At 42.4% G+C, this 18862-nt stretch overlaps 1 protein-coding gene across 8 annotated transcripts in view; it reads right to left on the bottom strand.

Moving 5' to 3' along the window:
- TTBK1 (tau tubulin kinase 1) overlaps positions 1–18862 on the bottom strand; it is a 122895-nt gene that overhangs the window by 44801 nt on the left and 59232 nt on the right. For 6 of the 8 annotated variants that reach the window (XM_055816016.1, XM_055816017.1, XM_055816018.1 and 3 more), the window contains 4 exons: positions 14088–14153; positions 12474–12566; positions 11616–11741; positions 560–714 (listed from right to left, as the gene is read on the bottom strand). In XM_055816016.1, coding sequence (XP_055671991.1) covers positions 560–714; positions 11616–11741; positions 12474–12566; positions 14088–14153 — 440 coding nt within the window. Of the gene's footprint in view, positions 1–559; positions 715–11615; positions 11742–12473; positions 12567–14087; positions 14154–18372; positions 18454–18862 lie in introns of all 8 variants that reach the window. The other 2 variants (XM_027779746.2, XM_027779745.2) reach the window with 1 other exon arrangement.

Below are 18862 nucleotides of genomic sequence, written 5' to 3'. Positions count from 1 at the left end.
GCACCAAGACAGACCAGTGAACTAAGCTTTATCAATTTTTGTTTGGACTCATTTCCATCTCTGAGCACCAAGCTCTGCGTACCTTTGCACCAGCACACACAACACCCTGTAAAGGTCAAGGGACTGGTGCTGAGGCGTGACCAGTGCGTGCATTCTGCTGGATTCACCTCACTATCAATCACAAACCCACCCCACAGCAAGGCAGCAACTGCCTCACAGCAGGCACTCTCACAGAAGCTCCAGCCATGTGTGCCATATAATATGCAAAATATACAAGCATATGGCCTCCATCAATCCTGGCTGAAAGTCTCCAGACATCCCTCAATGTGAGTCCAACCCACACACTCATGCCTAGTAGAAAATGTGTTTACAGGACAGTAGCAAGGTTCTAAAACCGGGTTCCATCGCCTCAGACACATGGTAATACCTATAAAGTCAAATCAAGTAGTAGCCGCCGTGCAGCTCCAACTTCCCAGGATCATAATGCCTTGAAATCTTTCCAAAATGAACTTGTTATTGAGGATGTCCATATTCTGACTGGCGCAACTGCAATACTCACCCAAACATGGCTGCTGTTTGCCTGGTGTTTTGCTGTGGTGGAGTAGAGGTACTAGTGGACAACAGGATGTCTGTACCAGCCTTCTCCCAGTCAAAGGCTTCATTTTCAGTGATGCCTCTTTCTTTCATGCTGTTCTCGAAAACGGACATGATTAGCTGGAATAAATTTACAAAAACAACGTTAATAGCTGGGGGTGGCTCTCACAGAAAATCTGAAGTATGAGCATGAGGACCAAGCGTAGCTTACAACCTCCATCTTGCCTATGAAAGGTACCAAGAAATGGAAGCAAACGTTACAAAATGGTATCAGTTGTTTCTCAGGCTGGGTTTGGCTCGGTAACGGAAATTTCTTTAAATCTACAAAAGAAGTGCATGCAGCATTTTGACACTGATATGATGAAATCTTGCAGTTGGCTTGTTACTCTAACTCTAAAGCCTTAACTTCAGCTCAGCTTTCCTGTGGATTAGACATATACAGAATAGTACATTTGCTATGTAGATTTCAAGGGCTGCCAGAAGACGTAAACACAACAGGAAAACATGGTCCTAGGATGGAGACTCGCTGCAGTGTCTGGCTCCAACACAGCTTGGTCAGGAGCCCTATGATATGCTTATCCACAGCGTGGCCTGCCACATTTGGCTGTGGAAGAAAATAAAACTGCAAAAGGGATGATACATTTTTCTTTAGAAGACAGCAGGTACAAATGCTCATGCTGATGTGGTTTATGCTTGTTGCTTTCTAAGAACAGATATTCTTCAGGGAAGAATGAAACTACTGGCAACAGTGCTCTGTGCATCAATGCGTTACCCAGGGAAATCTGATGTTCTACTGTCAAAGGGAAGATGGATGCTGTAGGCCAACACAGCCATGTGTGAGGTCCTGTATTTCTAATAGAATTATTCAGCTAAACAATGCAGATCTGAGAGGATTCAGCCTAAAGTTTGTATGAAGAAAGAATATAGTGACAGATACATTTGGCTTATGGCATAGAATTAGCACTAAGTTATGACTCAAAATTACCATGAACAAATGCCCTACTTGTTTGCATTTATATCCTAGATCTGTTTATCAGCATGATCAGAAGGCTGGCACACCTGCCATTTCCTACTACCTACCACCAAACTGCAGTAAAATGCCTATTTGCAACTTTCAGTTAAGCCATCTTTCTCCTCCTTTTTTGTGACCTAGAATCCTAGAATTTGGTGCTCCACTACTGCAGTGGCACTATGATTGATGAAAAGAATCCCCAGAGTTGACTGTTGGTCAGACCAAGGAACAGGTAAAACCTCTCCAGAGTGGACATGACATGACAGTGGTAGCAGCTTCTTTGACTCGAAAGGGAATTTACTGTTGTGACAATTTAATACGATAGTATTGTGTTTCTGCTTGTTAGCCTCATGTCACCATGCCCCCTTTCACCTCTGATGGAAACATGTCGTGCTGCTGCTGTTGGCAGGGAATTTCTTGCTCAAAACTGAACAGGAGTAACTAAAGGGTCACAGTCTTGCTTTTAGTAAATGTATTTCTGGTATTTAGTAGCCTTAGATGGATATTTTCTCATTAATCTGCCTGATTACATTGAGTACATAAGCTTTTGGACTACACATATCTTATGGCAAAGAATGTACCAAATTATGTGAATAATCTTTGTTCGTACAAACCTGTCACCTGCTAATTCCACTTGGCAGCTCATTTTCATATCAGAAGAAGCAGAAAAAATTCCCTTCTTGCCACTCTGCCTTTGATTTTAAAGATGTCATGTACATGCCAATCCTCTTTTTCTCAGAGTGTACTGTCCTAGTCCAATTAGTCTTTCTGTATCTGGAAGTGAATCTGTCTCTAGCCCCCTTGTCACCCTTCCTGTCAACTTCTCAGATTTCAAGATATCCTTTTTGAGATGCAAGAATGGAACTACACACAGTCTGTAAGAGTATGTTTTGTACAGATTTACATGATAGTATAAGGATATTTTGTTTACCCTTTAATACTACTCTAATTACTCTTAGGATTATATTTGCTTTCTGACTGCTACTTTGGCAAGGATTGCTGTCAAATGTCTTCTAGAAATTAATACCCCCACATCCTCAAAGCCTCCTTACATTTGTAGACTCATGCCCTTACAAAAGCGATACGGACTTCTGCTCATTAGATCACCCTCATCCACCTGTCCACTAATTCCAATCTTTATCATGGTTTCTGATTCTTTGTGATGTATACATGTGTGTCAGAAACTGGTATCTTCTGAAGCCATTTAAAAATTAGTACTGCTTCTGCCACCTTCCATTCCTTTGATTCTGAAGCAGTCTGAAGTAAGAAACCACCTGCTAAAATTAGAAGTTCAGCTGTCTTATTCTTAGCATTCCTTCATGCCATCAAGGACCCACTCAGTCAAAACGACGTTTACCTTCTTCTATAATTTCTGTAATGCTTGCATTTGACATTGCAGGCCATTCGGGATTTTACAGACATCTATTGTATTCCCCGTAAGGTCTTTTTTTGCAGGCTGAAGTGTCCTCAGCTGCCATTATTCTCAAGCTGTTCCATGGTCTTACTGAGCTTTCTCAGTCTTCTCTGAACCCTTGATACTTCTGATGAAAGGTCAAAGTTTTTAAAGGAGGAAATTGGAGTGGGAAACTGCACCATGGTCCCATCACCAACCATTGCTCTCAGAAGTCATGCAAAGACTTACTGGATCCTGTCTGGGGATCCTCTGCCTGAGACACAGTATTACTAGGGACCAGAAGAGTTTCCACAGTCACTGTAAGCCTCCCATGCCGAGTTTCCTTCCGCTGGGCCCAAGCACAGCTAACTTGGCAGAGCCAGGAGGAAGATGACAAGACATCCCTCACTTACACAGGATGTCAGATAAGGAGTACAGCAAGAGCCTTGGCAGGAGGTGCTACAGATGCAGAAGGCTGGAACTCAAAAGATCTTTAAGTTGCAAGGGAACTCAGGCAATGACCTAGCTCACCCCCTACTCAAAGCAGGGCTTACCTTCAAGTCAGATCCAGTTTCAAAGTCAGATCAGCTTGCTCAATGCCCTGTCAAGGGCATGCCCTGACTATCTCCAAGGATGGGAAGATCCCACTACTGCTTGACATCCTCCTGGTGATAACTTTTCCCAGTATAGCTAACTGCAGTTTCCTTTGTTGTGGATTGCATCAATTGCATCTCATCCTTTCACTGTGCCCCTCAGAAGGGTCTAGCTCAGTCTGCCTTACAGGTAGCAGAAGGCAAAACTAGGATCCCCTTTGATCCTTCCCTTCTTAAGGTCAAAGAAACCCACTTCTCTCAGCCTCTCCCCTTATGCCATGTGCTCTGGCTCCCAGTCATCTTGGTGGCCTTCCACTGGACTCACTCCAGTTTGTATGTCTTTCTTGTACTAGATGCAGCTTTCCTGATGTGATTTAATAAGTGCCTAACAGAAGGGAATAACCATTTCTATTACACTGCTGGTGCAGAGGAATGAAGCTGGGTTAATTAACATTGATAATATACAGCTGTGGGCTGGCTTCAGGGGCGGTGGGTTGGCCAATGCAGATAAGGTGCAGCTGTGGCTGGTTCTGTTAAGAGGCCAAGCAGCCAAGGAAGAGAGGGGAGGAAGAAGCAGAGAACGTGTCTGGGATGAGGAGAGGCTAGGAGAAGGCAGCAGAGGGACTGGCATGAAGAGTATGTTGGTATGAGATGGTAAAAGGCCTTGTTGCAGCCAGCTAGTTTGGAGAGTGCTGCGACGTGCTGGCTATGCTCTTCCTAATATAGCCCAGCATGCTGTTAGCTTGCTTTGGTACAAGGATACACTACTGTTTCAGTCACCCCTAAGATGTACAGCTCTGCAGAAGCAAAGCTCCTCCCTTGCCAGTCAGTTGATCCCAGCCTGTACTGTTCTATATGTTTATTCCATCCCAAGTGAAGCGCTTTGTACTTGCCTTTGCTGAGCCTTGTGAGGTCTCTCTGCATATCAGTACTACCCTTCAACAAACCAGCTGCTTTTCCCAAATTGGTATCTTCTGTGAACTGGCTGAGAGTGTGCTCTGTCCCCCTGTCCCATCACTCAGGTCTTTCATGGAGACACTGAACACTGTTAGTCCAGTACTGTTTCCTGAGCGGTATCACTAGTGGTTAGCCACCAACTGAACTTTACATTGCTGATCACAACCTTTTGACACCCAGCAATCCAGACAATCTGCCACCAACCTTGTGGTCTACTTATTCAAACCATCTCTTTCCAATTTGGCCACAAAGACATTATGAGAGACTGTGCAGATAACGTTCACTGCTCTCTCTCTGCATCCATGGAAGTCATTTCCTCACAGAAGGCTGCTCAGGTTGGTCAGGTATGCTCTGTCCTGGATAAATCCATGCCGGCTCTTTCCAGTCCCCTGCTAATCTTTCATATAGCTGGTCATGTTTTCCAAATGTAGTTATTTCATAATGAACCCAGGATCCCTCTTCAGCAAGAATATTGTGCCCACCATAGCTATGCCTGTATACACCACTCTATTAAGAATTCTTTAGTTTGTATACTATGGACCTAGCTTGCCCTATTTTCTTGGCAGTAACAGACCTAGCCTTTTGGTGTCTGGACAGAACACAAAAACAAAGGAAGTGAATATAAAGCATGTGTATACATGAACAATATTATTGTTTGGTTTTTTTCAAAAAAATCATGAGTAATCACTTGATGGGGTTGGAGGCTTAGGTGAAGGCTGAGCTCAGGTGGTAAGGGAATGTAGGAAAAAGTAGTAGATGACCAAGTAACATTGTTTCATAAGACTTCCTTGATGCAGGAAGATATTCCAGTTTCTCTCTACTGGCTGAGAATAACGCATATGTCTGTCATCCATGCATTAGGTAAAAAAAAGTTACATACACCTATTTGTAATCTAAAAATTAGGCTCAAATCATGAAGCTACCAGACAGGACTAACCTCCAGTACACCCAGCAGGTCTACACCATATGCAGACGGGGACCTACTGTTATCACAGTGCCTGTAGTTGGCCTTACTTGGAAAAGAGCTTCTAAGTCACAGGGAAGTTGTGGTGGAAAATAGTTTGGATAGGTCTCACTGTGAATTCCTCATATACAAAGGAAATGCTGGCTGTTCTGGAATGCTGGGAGGCAGCAGGAAAGGCACAAGGCAGTATCTTTCATTCAGACTAGCTGCACTGTACAGCAAGCACTCCACCTCTCCAGGGTCCAGAAAGAGGAAGGAGGCAATGACAACATATGCAGATCAGATCCTCTTCCCCATCTACAGGGTAAGCAGAGATTCATAGCACCTCAGTGAGAAGAAACAGAGAATTTTCTCTTGGAAGGTTATCAGAGTCACGGGAGAATGTTATTGAAACAGGGGCAGAGCATGGACTGGATCAGCTTTGGCCCTTTAGGGCTGTTCAGACTCCTGCGGCTCTTATTGGTGCAGAGTTACCAACAGAAAGGGGTAAGCAGTAAAGAAAATACATCAGATAAATCAAACTGTGGTACAGCAATGGGAACTAGGGAACCCTTGTGGCATCTTTTCCCGCCCAGCACTGGACAAGGACTCCTGAATCGATAGGTGCAGGCTGCTGAGGGCATGGCTTGTCAGACCATGTGCCAGGTCTAGACCACGTCACATCAGAGCCTGTCAGCTTCCACCAGACAACGTGCAATTCCAACTCACTGAGTACCAAAACCACTGGTGGGATAAAGAAGAGGCTCAACATGTTTCTCTATTAATGATGTTAATGTCCATGAGGACATAAAGCTTAATTGCACATTTTGTAGTAGCGCAACATGTTCTGGGCTGACGCCTAATAGAATGAGGGGGAAGCAGCCAATTGTGCAAAAACTACCCAATAAATTGTCATGATATATCTTGTTAAATGCCTTCTCCTGGACAAGGTTCAGGAAATGAATCACAGTCAACCCTGAAATATCAGGTGAAAAAAGTTCCCAAAACAGTTATGGATTGTCCAGATGCTCCAGCCTTGAATTCTCTGGGGCTCATCTACGAAGATGTAATCTTCAGGCGTGGCAAATTGCTCTGGCTCAAGTTTCTAATCTGTGCTATAATCCCCAACACAGTATTGAAGAATGAGTATTTGGCACATCTCTTCAGTGGCAGGGGTTCTCTTTTGACAAGGGAATGTTCATGATATGTGTTTGTAAGCCCTAGAGGGATGCCTGGGAAGAAAACTTAAGCTTATGAGGGAAGACTTCCAATGCCAGCTCAAACTGGCACTGGTTGTCCACAGGGTGTCTTTCCCAAATGCTCTGACAGTATCTGGTATTGACTGGCTCTGAAAGGGAGAGGTCCATGTACAATGCTCTTAACGTCCCGCACCTGCTCTGGATGAGTACAAGACAGTCAGTCTCTTACACAATCACAGGTGATGTGATCACATTTTCTTGGGCTAAGTGCAAGTCACAATCCACCAGCTGAGAGGATCTGATGGGCTCCCAGGCAAAGGTACCTCAATTTCTATAACCTTCCAGAACCAAAGGTCACTATTCATTTTCTAATACTCACCGCAAAAAGATGGATCTTTGGGGAGAGAAGCCAGCCACCTCCTCAACCATATCTGAAACCACCCCTCTACCAGTTGGGCTCAGCATGCAACTGTAGTAGCAAAGATTTTCATGCACCTTTCTAATACCCTATCTTCATTATGCCAGGGAAAAAGCATGTCTCTTGCTGTCAAATGAGCCAGAAAACCCAAAAATGCTGCTCTAAAGCCCACATCCTCCTGCTGTGAAAGTGCTAGAAGTTCAATGCTGATCATGAATCAACACTGACAACGATCCATTAAAGGGACAGGTCTGATGTCAGAGGCCGTGAGCCCAAGAAGTGCATAAACACAAGGTACAAGCAAGGTCCACCACGTGACAGCTCAACTCTGTTTTATTCTACCATCATTTTCTTCACCTATGCCTAGGCAAAGCTTGTGCCATCTATCCAACAGAGTAATGGTCTCCAGTCACACTTAGTCTTCAGTTACAGCCTGGTACCTCTCTTCTGACACGATCTCAGGGGCTCAGCACTGCGATGAAACTGCCACTCAGCACGAAGTGTGCTTTGGAAGATCTAAAATGCCAAGGGAAGGCAGATGACTACCAACACCTTTTGATGGCTTGGCCTTGGGGCATAGGTGTCAATGGTCCAGAACTAGACAATTCCCATGGATCTAGAGCCACCGTCTGTGACCAAGTATGATCTTGGCAACTTTCACTACCATGGGAAGAAGGTCAAGGAAGAACAAGCTCGCTATCCCATCAGCTTCTGGGCCCAGCTAAGATCGCTGGCTAATTAAGAGTGAACCTGCTGCAGACACACGGTGGAGTAATCCCCTTTTCCTCCGCAAGGTGGAGGGAAAATCCAAGGTGACTACTTGGATGCTGCAGAGTGTCAGCTGTAGTCCTGAGTGTCAGCAATGTTATTTTCATGCATTACGGAGGATTATGGTCTTTCCAATCAGAGCTGGTAGCGGAAATGACAGTAGGGGAAATGACAGTAGCGTGATTACTTAATTGAGGCAAACAAGAGATAATCATGGTGGCTAACAAGTGTAAAAAAGAAAAAACTAATCACAGAGGGGCAAGGGTGTGAGTAGGAGAACTTGAAAACTAGGAGACACAGAAGAGAGAATTCACACAAAGAGAGAAAAATCCATAAGCCAGGGTGGATGGAGAAAGAGAGAGAAAGAGAAAAATACAGCTCTGAGTGGTGGGAGAGGACTGGGTTTTTTTTTGTGTGTGGTTGTTTTTTCAGGTTGTTTTTGGTTTTTTAAACAATATGGAGAAGGAAGGATGGGGGAAAGGGAGAAAGTCATGGAGTCACTGAGATGAAGTATCTGCATTGCATTCCATCCCTAAAACTTTTTTCCTGTGACAGTGATAAACCAAGTCTAAAGATAGCAGATGCAGTTCCTTTTTCCTTCATGCAATAGTTAAGGTGTGCTGCACAATGGTGGTGAAGGCTATAGGTGTGTTTCACCCCTCCTCCTTTCCCATCCTTCACACTAACATATCTGCTTAGATGGACAATTGCAGATGCTGATGGTGGCAAAGCTGAAGAAAAAGATTGCAAACTTCAGGGGATGGACCACTTGGAGCAAGGACAGCAGCAGTGGCCAGGCCCCTATTGTCTGTCTCCATTTAAAAAAGAGCAAGAAAGGAGAGGCTGACTCAGTACGGCTCTTCTTACATTCATTTCTGGCCTCTTTCTAAAGTCAAAAGCATCTTATGATATCCAGCAGCCTGCAAAGCCAGAAGACAGATATCAGGAGAAGTTAGAGAGATAATACATCAGAATTCAGACAGTGAGGGAGGAGGGACCAGTCAGAATGATCTTACTATCAGATGCTCACATGCAGCATTTATGCATCATTCCCCACTTCAAAATGATGGAGGTGGGAGAGGAAGGATTTTACTAAAACTTCATGCCACTGCAAAAGAAGCCAAAGCTTTACTTGGTACACTGAGATAGGAGCAATCCAAACTGCCTTGCCACTGGATAAAACAGGTAGAATATTGGAAAGTCTTATGAATGGAACAGAACATTGTACTTGCAGTTTATCACTTCATGGGCTACATACATCTTGAACATGCAATGCTGGCAAGTCCTCACCTCACAAAGGTACAACTAGACAAGGTTCAGAGGGGGACACAAACCAAAGGTGTGGAAAGCTTTCCTTCTGAGAAAAAAGCAAGTAAGTGGACTAGGATCCCTTGCTCTGGGCAAAAGAGTAACTGAAGAGCAATACCATGGAGGTCTGTAAGATTCTGTGTGGCTGGGAAGCAGGAGAGGGGCTAGGGACCAATGTTCACAGTTGTGTCCGAGATGTAAGGGGCATTAAACAAACTGGCAGGTGGCAGGTTTAGAAGAAAAAGAAGAAGGTATTTCTTCTCACAGCAAACACCTAAGCTGCTGTGCCTTCCTGTTACATGGTGGATCCTAAAGTTTTATATGAATTCAGTAGGAGACTGGACAAGTTCATGGAAGACAAGTTCATTGAGAGCTACGAAATTCAGAGATATTTTTGGTTTAGGAGTTTCTTGAGCCTCAAGGAACCTTGATCCTCAAGCTTTGAGAACTTGTTGAGAAAATGTTAATGAACGCTTTTATAATCTTCCCACAGCCAACACATGCTACAAGGCCAGACAAACCTTTTCTTCAGCCCAGTGAAGCTGCCCCTTTCATCATTTCTCTCAAAGAGAACATGGAGGTCAACTCAAGCTGGATAGCTATATGAAACACCAAACCTGCCCAGCTACAGGACAGCATTTGCAGTCATAATCCTCACCTGGTGAGGAGTGTATATCTTAAATTGAAACATATTAAAGAGCTAAGAAAGGATTTGGTGAACTGTAACTTCAAATTATATTGATATGTTTTATTCTGTTTCCTTATTTCTAATCTTGTAATTCCAATTTTTAAATAAACCATGACTTCATATATAGACATACTTCCCCAATTTCCTTAATTTCGCTGAGGGAACGGTACTGGTGACAAATTGAAATGCCATCTGATATATTTTTTAATCTTTCACTGTAATCAATCAATACAAAGACATCTCTGGAACTGAGATGTTTGGAGAATTTGCTGGCTGGAATAGACCTCCAAGTCGAGCTAGAAGAGAATCAGTATTTGGTGGCAAGCTGCAGGTGCCAGACATTTGTGGGGAGTTCCCTTTTGGAGGCTTCTTCCCAGAGCTGCACCTGCAAGAAACTGAAGGCAAAGAGGCAATTCACAGCTTCAGACAAATCCCCTACTGTGAAAGATCTGCTTGTGATTCGTACTGCACTAGAATTGTCTGGAAACAACTCCTTTTATTTCCACCTCAAAGATGGCTTTTCAGTACTGTTAGGGCACAATTATTTTAAGATGGAATAGAATATAGGAGGATGTAGGTTCAAAAGGAGTTTTGGAGAGCACTAATCCAACCACCTGCTCAAACTAGGGCTAATTGGAAAGTCAGATCAGGTTCTTCATTCAGCTGACATCTGGAAATCCCCCAGGATGAAAATTCCACAGCTTCTCTGGGTACCTGTTCTGTACTTAAGAACACTCATTCTGATTTTTTTCTCCCCTAGATTTAGTTGCAATTTCCCTTTCTGCCTCTGAGAAAAGTCTGCCTCTGTTCTCCCCACAACCATCCTTGAGGCAGTGGAAGACAGCAATCAGATTCCCTCTTTGACTTTTCTTCTCCAGGCTAAACAAATCCAGCTCCCTCTCCATCTTCTCAGTCCCCCCTCCATCCCCCTATAGCCCTCCATCTTAGGGACAAATATGTTGTTTTTCCACTGTACTACCCAGAAAGTATTTGCCTTTTTTTCTTTTTTTAAAAAGGAGTGGTTGCTATGCTGCAACACGTACATGGCTAAAATACAAAAGCACTGTTGGAGTTTGCTGGAACACCCTCCTACCATTTTCCCACTCATTCAATGCACTATCAACAGGGGCAGGCACACGTATAAGACTGCACTGATCTGCCAGTAAGATGTTGGTTTCATCACTCTGTCTTTAATGTACAGAGCAACCCACTGTGATAAAAACAGGGACACAGAATCAAATTGCCTCTGTTATATTGTGTTAATTGAGCTACTGCAACTGATCACATATGCTGATAGTAAACAGTGAATGGAAGAAAAAAATTGTTAACATGAATGTTAAAGAAACAGATAATGACAGCTAAAGCCCATATAAGTCTACAAGAAAACAGAGGGGTTGATGTGCATGTTGGGCTATTGGCCTAGGCTCTTTGTAGACTTTGGCAAGCTGTGCTAAAATTCTGTCACTTTGGACTATCTCAAAACTTCTGTGTTTTAATGAAAGCCAAAAGTACTCTGCTGCTTGGAAAGAGATTTCTGGTCTGGAGTACAGGATTATTTTTGTGGTGGTAGGAGAAGAAAAAACTTTTCAGAGGTTGTAGAATGGTACAGTCCAACCATTTTCTCCTGGTGCTAGTAAAGGTATTCCTCAGGCAGATATGAATACATGCATGGAAAAGTTAGAAAATCCAAATGCCAATCCAAAGTGCCATGCATCAGACTGATAACAAAGAAAGGCTCCTACCTGATAGTCTGGCTTGGTGAAGTAGTCTAGGCTTGCAATATGATCCAGAAAAAGGTGGAACTCTGAAGGCATGTGTTTTAGCAGCATTCGATGTTCGTACTTTTCTTTTATCATGCCAACCTGCTCCTGGAAAAAAGAAAGTATCTCAGAGCCAAGAATCTCCTCTGTTGCTTCATATTCGTGCAGTCTTATCATTCCTGAAATACCATCTAGTCTTAACATTCCTGGAACATGGCCTCTTCTTTGACCAGCACTGTGTCTACACACTTCTCCTGTTTGGTGTTCCTAGCAAAGTGACGTTGACCACTGCAGGCAAAGGTCAAAGGTCAAAGGGGAATGCTGAGTTGGAAACACTCTTCAGCAGCTGCCCCTTTAGCGGGGCTTTCTGCACAGCTGACCTGTTTCTTTCCAGGGATTTTATTCTGTAGTACAAACTATTTCCAAGACAACATGACCAGGTAGCTTTATTCCGTTTAACTTTCCAGTTGTGATTCCCATTTGGCTTGTTTGGCACAGCAAACCGTTATCCTCCCGCCTTTCCAAAAGTTATATTTGTCAAAAGGACAGCTCAGTCTTTCTGCTTTTGCTGTTTGCTTTGTAAGAACGAAGTCAAAGTTACTTGATCAAATATGATTAATAACGTACATAAGAAAAATGTCTAGCTACTCCAAATAAGACAAGCTCCACACTGTACATCAGAATACACAAAAGCAGGCTAGCATCTTGCAGTAAGACCTGATGAAAATCAGGTTCTGGCTTTATTTCAGCAAAAAGCTGCACTGAGCTAAAGGAGGAATAATAAGTCATAATAATAAAAATGTAGCACCCTATCTTAAGCATGGACACTAGGTTTCCTACCTTATCTTTGATCTTTCGCCACGGAAGCTGACCAACGGCAAACTCCACCAACATGTAAAAGAGGGACCACAGATCATCATGTCTACCCATCTCCTGGAGAGAAGAGAGACAAAGACTGAGGAGCAAAGTTCCATGCTGCTCAGCAGTCCAGGTGTGCTTTCCAGATGAGCTACCTCATTTTAAAAAGCAGGCAGAGAAGTCGTATTTCCCACTCAATGATTAAAGAAGCCAGATTAAAGGCTAAAGATGCCAACTCAAGCATTTATTCAACTTGGTAAAGTCAATACAGCCACCTGAATAGCATCATTTTTATTCCTTTCTGTGAATATATTAGGAAAGAGGTTTTCAGCTATACAACAAAGCACAAGTTTTCCATAGGATATTCCCTCACTGAGTATACAGGAGTGGAGTATTTATTAATATAAAACAAAATATTTCTAGGAATAACCTAGAAAAAGGAAAAAACCCAAACTCTGTGTAGAAAGTCTTTTTTATTATTATTTTTAAGCTAAATATCATTCAAACACTTTTCACACGACAACATTTACTCGAGGGTTTTTGCAAAACACTCATCATCAAGCACCACAACAATTTACAGATTTATGTTTCCACACACCACTCTCCTCCTGGCCTAGCAAATGGGAAATCAAATCATGGGCATTAAGGCTGAAATTGCCAAAGCACATGAAGTTGTTTTTGGTGCTCAACATTCAATGTCTAGAACATGATTTCTCAGAATAGCATGCATTACACAGCAATTTTTGTGTCCAAATATACCTTCAGCTGATGCCAGCTATAGCTGGCACTATTCAGCTCTTCCAAAAATTTTACCTCAGTGTCTGCTAGGAAATAGAATGAATTCATGGTGGAAGTCAAATGCTCTCCCCACATCACACTTTCCACCTTCTGTAGACAATAACTTCTTTTCCTAAAAACCCTGAAAATTCCTCATATGTAACAGGTCACCCTAAAGACTCATCCCAAGTAAGGCCAGAAACCTGGAGGTAATGCAGGAGGCCTGACAGCTTCCATGTGGCAAGCACTTAGCAGCAGAACCAGAGAACTTATGGTTTACTGTCCACACAGCAATGTTACTGAAGAATGTGGGATGAGACTTCTGGGAGCATTTAGAATGAAACAGGCCAGACACTATGAAAATGATGGCTCTTTTCAGGGGAAAAAAAGCGGAGCTTTCATTAGGTGGCTTTTCACCTGATGGCTTGATGTTAGTATTAAAAATTCCAGGTGGAGAATGGATTTGGGGATCGGGCACTTGGTAATTCACAGCCAAGTTATGCTAGAAACTACCAGCAAGCAGCCTGGCACTTGACCTGATTTCCACTTTAGCATGGGTTGTTTATTTTTCTCTTAAAAAGCATCTGATAATGCAGTAATTACAATTATTAAGGCTGCCAACTAGAGAGGATCGAATATCTGAATCATAATTTTGATTTTGCAGTCAACAGCCTTGACCACCTCATAGAACTGATCTAATATGCCAACTCCTGTAGGGAACAAACCAGAACTTACACCTCTGACTCCTCTGCTCCTGAAAACAGGTTTCTGAAGAGAAATAACCTTGCTGTTAACTCCTTATAACCCAAAAATACTCACTCGGTTTTTATGTGCATTCACGGAAGCGTAGCGGACTGTTCCTCGAAAACCAGCAACATTGCGAGGCTGAAGGGAGACAACAGAAAATCTCAGAGACAAAGCAGATTATTAAATCCCCTGTGCAGCTAACTCCTGAGAACTTCTCACCTACACTGCTATTTCGTAGGTACCCAAAGGATACAAAGCTCTTACTGTCTTCATCTGCTCTAGCAGCCAGCTAAACAGACAGCATTCTCCAATTCTGCATTTCTTGAAAAGCTTATTTTACAGAGAGGGCAAGGTGGTTACAGTGATAGGTTAGAATAGTAATGGTCTAGACATAGAGCTAAGAACATTATTCCAAGATCATATTTTCCTTTTTAAACTCCAGGTCGAAGGAAAAGCTAGTAAACAAGTGCAAGTGCAAAACTGAGTCACAAGCTAAGCAAAGCCTGAGGGCAGCCTGGTCAGGGCAAGAACAGGGATCCCCTACTCTGACCCAGGGCAGATGACCATATGCATTTGCTGACACTGCCTGTCCACATCCTTTGTAAGATGAAACAAATTAAGAACTTATGACTTTCAGACTTCTTGCTTTTTTCCAGATTCTTCCCAGTATATCCATTATCTTTATTTAACTATGTATTTTTTATTTTCTCTTTCTCCGATTCTGTTGTTCTTTGTGTCTTTGGGAAGTGAAGGCTTGATATAGTGGCCTTGGGAAGAAGGTGGTCCTCCTGTAACTATTCATCCGAGCTGCAGGCTCTCTCTGCTCTGGGGGCTGAGCAACACTTCCAACTCTTGCCACTGCTGCCTCCACAAGAACATTAGACTGTGTGAGTCCACTTACTGAAGATGTCATCGTTCTGAAAAAATTGCATTTAAATAATGACATCTGTCAAATCCTTTCAGCTTAGCTAGAAGCACCAGAGTTAACAGCAGTGCTTTCAAAATTCACATGGCAAAACCAGGTTCAGGCCCAGACACCTTCCATCACAAGGTGAAGCTTGGGCAAAGAGCTAAACATACTCATAATTAAGATCCTCCTCTTGCAGAAATTTAAGCACATTAACAACAACTCTAATTGCCTAACTTGTCCCACTTAGGTCAGTCAATTCATGTTTCTTCTTTCAGCTGTGCCTATGCTTTCAGAAGTAAGCCTAAAACTCTGTATTTTTATTCTAGGGCACCCTTCTGTCAGTTTAAATACATACAATTCAGTTGCTTCCTTTTAGGTACAGGGAAGTTGCTGTGAGTTTCAATACTCTCCGAAAGAATAAAACTTCAAATGTTTTTTAAACAAGTTCACCAACACCGTGCCCCTAATACACACGTGAATAGTGTATAATTCAGCTCTTAAGTTATAGTGACTCTAACCAAAAAACCCCAAAGCTACAAGTCTGTCTTACAACTCCCTTATGTTAATCAAATACTCCACAAGGAGAACACGTATGTGTATCCCATGCACTTAATGCAGCACTTAATCTTGCAGTACACCAGCCTGAGCTAAAAGCTACTCATTTAGCAGCAGGTAATAGCTGATTCATGATCATGTACCTCATTCCTCCTGGAGCATACATTTAGGATTCCCACTGACAAATGACTGCAAAGTATTTTTCAGAATTCCAGTGAATTCACTGATGTGAATTCCTGAAAAGCAGAATACTGGCCACTGGAATTTATCTGTTGGAATAAGCCATCGCATATGTGCTCTACGTATTCAAAAGTAAGAGGATGTTCCTCTTTTCCATTATGAATGGAAGCTAGTGTGTTTGGATACTTTTAATGAGCCGTAAAATAAGAACATACTGTGAACAATTCTAGTGTGTAACCTGTAATCTTTTCAAAACCAATATTGTTCAGTGTTTGCAGTCCATGGGAGTCTCTCTTTCACGTTCTTTCCCTATTTCAGTGTCTTCAGTTATCAACTGTGAATGTACTGAACCAAGTACCACATGTGCTGGTTTCAGTATGATGGGCAATGTCTCTGAAAATCTCTTTAGATTAATAATTACTATAATACTTAGTATTTCCGACAGAGAGGCTATCTTTGCAGTCTTTAATTAGATTTATTCTGAAATGAACTCTAGGCAGTTTGCAAATGTACTCCCCTCCTCTTTTAGAAGCAAGCCAAAAGCCCAGCCATCTTTCAGCTGTGCACCTGTCCCAAAACCAAGCCAGTCCTGCAGCTGAACCCAAAGGGCTCTCTCTCCAGTCCTTTCTCACGTGGTACCACAGCAAAAGGAGAGCACTGCAACTGAGCAAGTCTTTGCAATTGTTTTGACAGGATGTTTAAAGCTTTGAACAGAACAGGCAGATGCTAACTGTGTTAACAGCATCTTTCCCTCATAAAGTTTTCACCTCTTCTAACTATATTTGACTGCCCTGCCAGTCACAAGGCAATTAGTCATGCCTTTTGACTGTGTCACTTATCATTGCAATCAAATATTGCCATGGCTGTGGAGATACCTTGTTTTTCATCCAAACAAACAAGCAGCTCCTGCCTGGGCATTTATTGTAGCACATACTGTATACCCAACTGTTATTGACCTTTCTTCTGAATTCATCAAGATTAATTTTCCAGATGATTTCTTTACACACTTCATTTCTTCCAGTTAATAAATTTCATCCCACCACTGCACTGCCCAGTAGTGGAAAAGAGCCTGGATAAAGTGTACTTGCTGTCCAAACTGGTCCACATTTGACACAGAACTGGACTTGTAACAGTTAGGAGCTTCAGACTATGGAATCTTATATAAGCCAACTGATTTGAATACACAGAATGAGATGAAGGTAATACGCTAGCAAACTGAAATACAATTTTAAACCATACATGATTTATTTTTTAATTTTTCCACATCAGTATTACTATCCAAAATGTTACTCACAGTAAAGTATATCTCTTCCTGCATTCAGATTGTGTCTAGCACAAAGCTAAAGTAATTTATTACACAGCGCTGTCAGGGAGATGGCAGAGATATGAAGTATATTGCATTGTGTTAGAAGCTTGGTTTAAAATGAGTTTTACCTTGGGAGAATCTGTTAAATCACTACCACAGAGCAAAAATTATGCTATGTGTTCCTTTCAATATATTAGCAATGTTTACTACCTCACAAAGAATTAGGTAACAAAATCCTATACATAGTGGATGCATTGTTCCAAACTGTCCTCTTTTGCACCCATCAGCTTTTCATCATTCTCCAGTTCAAACACTCATGATCATTTGTATTTTACGTGCCAGCAGTGTCTCCCTTAGATTCACATGAAGTCTGTCTTTCTTGTATGTATTTCAGGAGTGCTTGTATTTCCAGATTAATCTGAATCCCTGCTCCTTACACCACATTCATAAGTAGACATTATTCCTCTTGCCTCACTTGTCCCTAGATTGATATTTCGGATGTCCTGGTTTCCAGCTTCCATCCTCAAAACTTCTATTTGGATGCCAGTACTTTCCTCCTGACATTTCTTATGCCTGTGGTATTCTCATGGAACATGACCACTGGTTTATCCCTAACTTTCTGGAAGCCTGCGCAAACACCTCATGAGATCCACCACCTTTGCACCTGACAGGTCTGCTGTCATCTAGGACCATTAACCCACCTCTCCTGGAAACAGAGGAAGGATTTCCAGCACTAAGAAAAGGAAAAGAGAGTGTAGATTGAAGAGAAGGTGGTAAGGGGAGAGAGGAAATGCTATAGATCATGGGAAGCACTTGGAGATATATCTTGGATTGAAATTACCTGCTTGAAAAGTTGTGATAAGAAGGAAAAGTGAAAGGAAGCTTTAAATAAAGTAGAAGGAAATATCTCTGTGACTTCTAGGAATCTTCTGCTTCCATCAGTTAGACTGATGGGGTATACGCAGGGATATGTATCTCCACATCTTCTGTGGAGACAAATTCTGCACCTCTTGTATGTGTTTTGACTTGCTAACTTAAACAGCAGCACTTTGTAGAATCATTAATGACAGCAGCATACTTTATCCCAAAGGGGAGTCACAAATGAATAGAAGGAAGCTGGAGCCAAAAATGTAAGATAAGAGAACTCCCCTCCCATTGCCTCTGAAACCCCAGAATTGTCAAAACCACAGTCACTGGCACCACCCAAATCTCTGCCAGCCCCTCAGGCAGAATCCCAAGTGTTCTAGGCCTCTGGCATCACATACATTTAGGTAGCTGTCATGATCCTGCTGAAAAGTGAACATATCATGAGGGAAAAAAGAAAACCAGGTGTAATTTGGACTTCCATATATAACAAAAGCACAAAATAAAATGAAAACCCAGAAGCATGGTGATGGCTCACTCACAACTCATAGCAGAGATGGTTACGAGCAGCGGATGGGAAGCCAACGCATCAAACACAGCCTCAAAAGAAGAGCCCAAAAGAACTGTAAAACAGAGAGAAACCCAAAGAAAAACATGATAAAAAACAACAAAATGAGAAAAAAATTAAACAGAAATGAATTAAAAACCAATTCAATATTGTATCCCTCCAGAAACCTGGGTCTCTTGCTTAGCTGTTGCCATCTCCCAGCATCCTCCTGAGGTGTCTTGGCCTGGGCTATACTTAGTTTCATTCAGACAAAAAGCATTGAGTGGCCTGTGAGACTTGTGAGTGCGCTGTAAAGTGGTGAGAGGGGTCCCTCTAGGGACTAACTTCCCCCTGCTCACACATCACACCTAATACAAAAACCAAAGTTGAGAGCAGATGGGTACAGCCTAACCACAGGTCAGTCGCATGGTTCTGCCGTGGTTTTCCGTCCTAAAATTCTCTGATATGTACACCTCCCTTCTTCC

The sequence above is a fragment of the Falco peregrinus genome, chromosome 11 (genome assembly GCF_023634155.1).
Source record: "Falco peregrinus isolate bFalPer1 chromosome 11, bFalPer1.pri, whole genome shotgun sequence".
Classification (NCBI taxonomy): Eukaryota; Metazoa; Chordata; class Aves; order Falconiformes; family Falconidae; genus Falco; species Falco peregrinus.
Note: the sequence above shows the minus strand (reverse complement) of the source record. Positions and strands in the feature narration are given on the sequence as shown.